This window comes from Zea mays, chromosome 8, assembly GCF_902167145.1.
Source record: "Zea mays cultivar B73 chromosome 8, Zm-B73-REFERENCE-NAM-5.0, whole genome shotgun sequence".
Lineage (NCBI taxonomy): Eukaryota > Viridiplantae > Streptophyta > Magnoliopsida > Poales > Poaceae > Zea > Zea mays.
Genome location: NC_050103.1, coordinates 143,299,453 through 143,306,115, shown reverse-complemented (window position 1 = coordinate 143,306,115; position 6,663 = coordinate 143,299,453). Strand labels below are relative to the sequence as shown.

The window sequence follows — 6,663 nt, the reverse complement described above, 5'->3', positions numbered from 1 at the left end:
TACCGCTAAAGTAAAAATGGGTGCTTGCTACTGCTGCTTGTTGCTATTCAAAATTTTGTTTGTGGCTTATTACAGTAAAACTGGGCAATAATGCATGATATCATCTAGAGCTCACCTCAAATTGTTTTCTGCAGAAAAATAAAGAAGCTAATGGGTACAGACACAAGACAGTCTTATACTGGAACTCGATCAACTTGGTGTTTGGGAAAGATCATGCAACCGGTGAAGCGGCAAAGACCCCAGCTGATGGTGCGAGAGATATGAGTAAGGAAGAGGGAACCGGTAAAGAGCTTACTTAATCAACAACCTCAAGAAGCTTGAAGAGGCAACAGTCCAGTGATTCCTTCACCTCAATGATGGCGGAGAAATTAGACAAGTTCACTGAAGCTATTAGGGATGAAGCACTAAAAGGGCCGACATCAAAAGAAACTTTTAGCACATTGGAGGAGATATATGGGTTAGATGAAGATACATTTTTAGACTTGTTTGATATCTTAATAGGTGATGCGCGCAAGTACGAGTCCTCATTGGCACTTCCAGTGATCCTGAAGAAGAGATGGCTGCTGAAGCAACTTAAAAAGTGAACCGAGTTGTGGTTGGGTGAATTGAACTGTTGTTGGGTGTGTTTGATGTTGCTGTCTTAGTATATGTTGAGTGAATTGAACATCACGTTGAGTAGCAAGTAATGTGTTCCAATGATATGTAGACATTTGAGACAAATCTGCATTATTATTAGTATTCTCGTGATGCATGTTTCTTGATAAATTGTAGGGATAAAACTAGTCTCTAATCTATTGCACATGTATATGACTCATCAAGGCACATGCGAGCAGCAAGGAACATGTGCATTTTGTTGTGTACAAGTTAACATGTAATGTGTATAAGTTGATGTGGTTATTTCCCTCCAAATGTGTAAATTCCATATATAACTATCCAAACAGGATATTGAATTTGATTCGCGGAAAGAATTCCATTAGTATCAAAAAAATGAATTGATTCAAATTCTAAGGAATTACTTTCTTTAGGAATCTAATATCTAGAATGTTATTTATGGAATGAGTTTCATTTCCAAGGAAACAAACGGGCCCTAATTGTATTTGAGGGACGAAATCAAAGAAAGCTCAAGGATGAAAATAGCCCGCTTTGAAAGGTTGAGGTTTGCTTCGAACATACAAACTTAGCTAGTATGATATGTGTATGTATAATCCTAAGTATATACTAAAATTGCTCAAGCAAATTTTGTCAATATGCTTAGGCTGACGCTAATAGGCTATATCTACTGCCACATCAGTCATCGTTTTGTTTGTATCTACTATCATCGATCTTTACCTATCATAACGATCAAGTTCACCACCTTTACCATTAGGCTCTAGCCACCTTAGTGTCATGTCAGCTTTTTACATGTTCTTATTAGAAATTAAACACATGGTTTTACCAAATAAAAATTCATATGTATATAGCTAAGCAAATAAAAATTATATAGTTACATAGTTTATGAATCGTAAATAAAATTGATACAATTCATCAAACATAAAAAATATGTATTATTTAAAACTAAAAGTCACATAATTTATAAGTATTTTTAGATTTTTTGTTTTTATTTTTTGGATATTAAAATAATGTGGACCAATTAACAGATGACACGTGGTAGCTGATGATTGGTACCAACCGATCCCGATCGGTACCGACTGATTAACCGCTATCTGGAGTACGAGGCGATACAAACTACACTTGGACCGGAATAGGCGATATCGACCGTGACTCTTTGGGCAATATCGTCCCACGCGGACATTGGCCTTAGACTATGTCTAGTAGCTTACATATCCTATCTCATATTTCATCTCGTTTTTCAAACTTCACTCTACGAAAATATAATATACAGTGCAAAATATTGCTTTAGTAACTATATGGGTAACCTCCTGGACAGGTCTTAGAGATTCAGCTCTAAAATGGTTGTTTTGAATTTATTAGAGGTTATTGATCGATTTAGATAAAAAACATCTATGGATAATGTGCCTTATCGGAAACCTTCTATGTAGAAAGGCAGTCGTGGTTTTATGGGCACATAAACAATCTACATTTTCAATGGTTAGAAGAAAAGTTAACCTAATGAAACTATTTCCCTAGACCTACGTAGGAGTATCAAGGATCCATGAATATTTTATTAATAGCACGATTTGTATATAGTGTACTGTAAAGACTAGAATTACTTGGTGTAAACCAAACACGCACGGTGTCATCACCATTTCGCACGTGGCCAAGTGGTGGCACTCACTCACCTAGTCACCTCTTGGCTCTTGCTTTCCATTGCCAGCGCCAGCAGGAGGCAGCTGCAGCAGACCTACCGCCAATCGTGTGACGCCACCACCGCTCTCTGACTCTTCCTCCACGAACCACATCAAAACTGATCAACTCTCTCCCTCTGCTTCCCGCTAGAGCAAACGCCACGAGAGTCGCGATTCTTCCACCACTTCCACGGGACCGGTCGGATCCAATCTGCTGCCGCCCAGCCACCGCCACCGCCGCCACCGCCGGCTCCTCTATAGGGGTCTTCCCTCCTCTTCGCCCTTCGCAACCCGCAAGTTCCGAGCGATTGATGAGTATTTTTCTCCCCGTCCCTTGGAGCGACTCGGTGGATGCGAGGGACCTGTCCGCGCTCGACCCGCCTTCGCCCCTATCTCGCCGCCCGGCGGGCAGGCTCCTGCTCTCGCCTTCCGTTCCCGGAGCTAGCCGCAGGCCCATGGGCTAGTGGGTCGTCGTTCGCCCTCCTGCGATCGCGAGCGGAGAGGCGGCCTGCGGGATCCGCCCGTCTCCAATCCAAATAACTCCTCTCCTTGGACGATTTCGGAGTTACTGGCCTGCCTGAAAATCGATTCCTGCTAACGCCAGTATTGTGCTTTTCAGTAACAAGAGTGTACAGTTGTTGCTTCTTGGGATGTGAATCCTGTCTTGGGTGGGGATCCAGCTCACGCTAGATTTCCCCCCTTTTGCCTTTCACTTTTTCACTCGGGAGGGAAAGGTTGGGTTCCTGGGTAATTAACATCCAATCGCTCTGCTTGATTCTACCTTATCTTCTAATCACTATTTCCGTGCTCTTAATGCAAGTGGTGGGAAGGCAAAGTAAATATTGTATTGCCGGTTTTGGGGACATATTCTTGGGGATATTCCGGTCTGTGCAAACATATCTCTTGCCCTTAGTTTAGTTTGATGCTCATATCAGTATTCAGTACTGGTGGGGAGTGCACATATCACAAATCCTGATTATCCTCGGCCGTTGGGGAGATGAGTTCCTCACAAGAATCCACCTTCACCTCGGCCTCAGCGGCTGCACAAGTTAATGCTTCCGCTTTGGACTTGCTCCCGGTCTATGCCAAGGAGCTTATCGCCGGCGGCGCTGCTGGTGCATTTGCAAAGACTGCGGTAGCACCACTGGAGAGGGTCAAGATCTTATTGCAGGTTCTGAACTTCCCATTCTATCATTTTCAGTATTTGTGGTGGTTATGAATTTATGATAATGTTTAGCTCACTTGCTGCACATTTGCTATTTGCTATGTAGACAAGAACTGAAGGTTTCCAGTCCCTCGGGATCCTCCAGTCCTTGAGGAAGCTGTGGCAATACGAGGGAATTCGAGGCTTCTACAAGTGAGTAGCATGGCAGAAATGCCTCAGGCTTTTTTACTGCTGAATTAAGTATATTGATCTCAATCCACTGTTATTGGCCATGCAGAGGGAACGGTGCAAGCGTGCTTCGGATTGTTCCATATGCAGCATTGCATTACATGACATATGAGCAGTATAGGTGCTGGATATTGAATAATTCTGCTTCATCAATAGGTACAGGGCCTGTCGTTGATCTTTTAGCTGGCTCTGCTGCTGGTGGTACTGCAGTTTTGTGTACATACCCATTAGACTTGGCTAGGACCAAGCTGGCATACCAGGTACTGTCTACAATGATCAGTGAGGCATATTTTTTTTATTTTGTTTCTTTGATTGTAGTGAAGAGTCTCGATCAATAGATGTATTGCTGAAACAACTCTCTGAGCAAATATATGTTGTTTACATCATGTCGGCTTTTGATATATGGAATTACCAATGATTGGCTCACGACTGTTAACACTAATTTTATCATGGTTGCTCCAAGGTTTCAAATGTTGGCCAAACTGGTAATGCTTTGGGAAATTCTGGTCAACAACAAACGTATAATGGCATAAAAGATGTTTTCAAGACTGTTTACAAGGAAGGAGGTGCACGATCTTTGTATCGTGGAGTAGGTACGTCTTATCCTCTCATACAGTCTCATTTCATTCACTTTGATTTGTAGACTGTAGTACTATCGTTTATGGCTTATTATCAGTATGAGGCTATGAACGTTTCCTGTTTCTTTCCAGCATTCCATGCCAGATAATGCTCACACGTGCACACCTTTGTTTCTGTGTAACTTGATGCTAAGTATCAGTTTAGGTTTATACCAAATAGGCATCTTGAGTTCTTTCTTGGTTTTCCTGAAAACAAGGTGTTTAGTTACTTTAAATGCCAAGTGCTGGTTCCATAGGTGAACGAAAACACTATTGCCAGGGTTTAAACATATTAGTTTAACATGAGTTACCATATGAATATCCTGCAAATTTTAGTTTAAATTTCATTAATTGAGATGCCTGTATTACGTATTATATCATGAGAGGAGGATTAAAGATTCTTTTAATGAATTTCAGGCCCAACTCTTATTGGTATTCTTCCATATGCTGGCTTGAAGTTTTACATATATGAAGATCTGAAATCTCAAGTTCCAGACGATTACAAGGATTCTGTTATACTGAAGCTCTCTTGTGGAGCTTTAGCTGGTCTATTTGGACAAACCCTCACTTATCCACTGGATGTTGTCCGGAGACAAATGCAGGTGCAATTCTTGTATTCCATGCACTGATACTCTGTTAAATCTCATTTTGACTGCGATTCCTGTTTGTTGACTACTCACAAGACTTTCTGCCTTCAGGTTCAGAGCAAGCAGTCTCAAAATTCGAGCGATGGCTTCCGTATAAGAGGAACTTTTCAGGGTCTCTTGCTCATCATTCGGTGCCAAGGGTGGAGACAACTCTTTGCTGGCTTGAGCCTTAACTATGTCAAGGTAATAAGCCAGGATAAAACTTAAGGGAGACAAAATTTGAAAAATGAGGATCAGTATTTCAAAATGAGTAGCTTGCAAAAGCAAAAATAACTTGCTCTGTTGGATTGCTCCTTGTTTTCCTTCGCTTAGTTACAATTACTACTCATGTTGTGTTGGTCCTTGTTTTCTTTTGCTTAGCTGCAATTATTAGACATGGGTCTTCATATTTTATTTCTTGTCACATGGACTTTTCAGGTTGTCCCTTCAGTAGCTATCGGTTTCACAACATACGACATGATGAAGGCATTGCTTGGAGTTCCTCCCCGAGAGAGAGTCCATGCGTCAGGTGGTAACAAGTGAAGCAATGTTGGCCATCCTTGTGTTATGACTGATGAACTAAAGAAATTCTAGGTTGTGAGTTGTGACATTGTTATTCTTGTTATGAATCCCATTGCATAGGGTGGAGAGTGTTGTATATTGGTCAAATAGCTATATTCATGTAACATTAAGTTGAGATGCTTGTATCATCCATTATGCTGCTTGTAATGTAACCATGAATACAATGACGCCCCTAAAGATCACTTTAAATTAACTATAAAAGATTAGTATTACCCTTAGGCCCTGTTTGTTTCGTTGGAATTGAATTCTATTTTAATAATTATAATTTTGTCGGCGTTTCGACCCCGGGGGTCCCTGGACCGACGAGTAAATTGTCGCTGCGTGCCCCAGCCCAGATGGGTTGGCGCGAGACGGAACACAAATAGGGGAAAACCGCGGCTTCATGTTGTCCTGCGCCAGAGTGGATGCGCTTGCAGTAGGGGGTTACAAGCGTTCGCGAGGGAGAGAGAGAGAGTCCCGCGCGACCACCCCCTCGTACGAGGGCCCTGTACCTTCCTTTTATAGATGTAAGGAGAGGGTCCAGGTGTACAATGGGGGGTGTAGCAATATGCTAACGTATTCGGCAGAGAGGAGCCAGAGCCCTATGTACATGCCAACGTGGCTGTCGGAGAGGTGCTAGAGCCCTGTGCATGCGATGTCGTGGCCGTCGGAGGAGCGCTTGAGCCCTGTAGAAGCACAGCTGTCGGGGCTGTCGGGACCTTGCTGACGTCTCCTTACTTCCATAAGGGGCTGAGAGCCGTCGTCGTCATGGGCGCACGCGGGGAGCCATCATTACTTGTCACCGAGGCGAGCCTGGATGGGACGTCGGTCTTGTTCCCCCGTAGCCTGAGCTAGCTAGGGGTAGGGAAATGATGTACCCCCTGCGGCGTGGTCGGTCAGAGCCCAAGGTCGGGCGAGGCGGAGACTCCTCCCGAGGCCGAGGCCGGGGTCGGGTAAGGACGCGATTCCTCCCGAGGTCGAGGTTGAGGCCGAGCCTTGGGGTCGGGCGAGGCGGAGCTTCCTGTGGCGCCTGAGGCTGGACTTGGCTGCTATCAGCCTCACCCTGGTGGGTGTCACAACAGTCGGAGTAGGGCAGGCGACGCTGTTTTCCTGTCCGGTCAGTCAGTGGAGGGGCAAAGTGACTGCGGTCACTTCGGCCCTGTCGACTGAGGAACGCGCGT

At 43.9% G+C, this 6,663-nt stretch overlaps 1 protein-coding gene across 1 annotated transcript; it reads left to right on the top strand.

Moving 5' to 3' along the window:
* The first annotated feature begins 2,453 nt into the window (after positions 1 to 2,453).
* On the top strand, positions 2,454 to 5,700 carry COAC1 (Mitochondrial carrier protein CoAc1). Its single transcript, NM_001138392.2, has 7 exons — positions 2,454 to 3,456; positions 3,557 to 3,642; positions 3,728 to 3,938; positions 4,142 to 4,271; positions 4,713 to 4,897; positions 4,994 to 5,125; positions 5,360 to 5,700. Exons 1-7 carry the CDS (start codon positions 3,283 to 3,285, stop codon positions 5,462 to 5,464), a joined length of 1,023 nt encoding a protein of 340 aa, NP_001131864.2. The 5' UTR covers positions 2,454 to 3,282; the 3' UTR covers positions 5,465 to 5,700.
* The last annotated feature ends 963 nt before the right edge of the window (positions 5,701 to 6,663 follow it).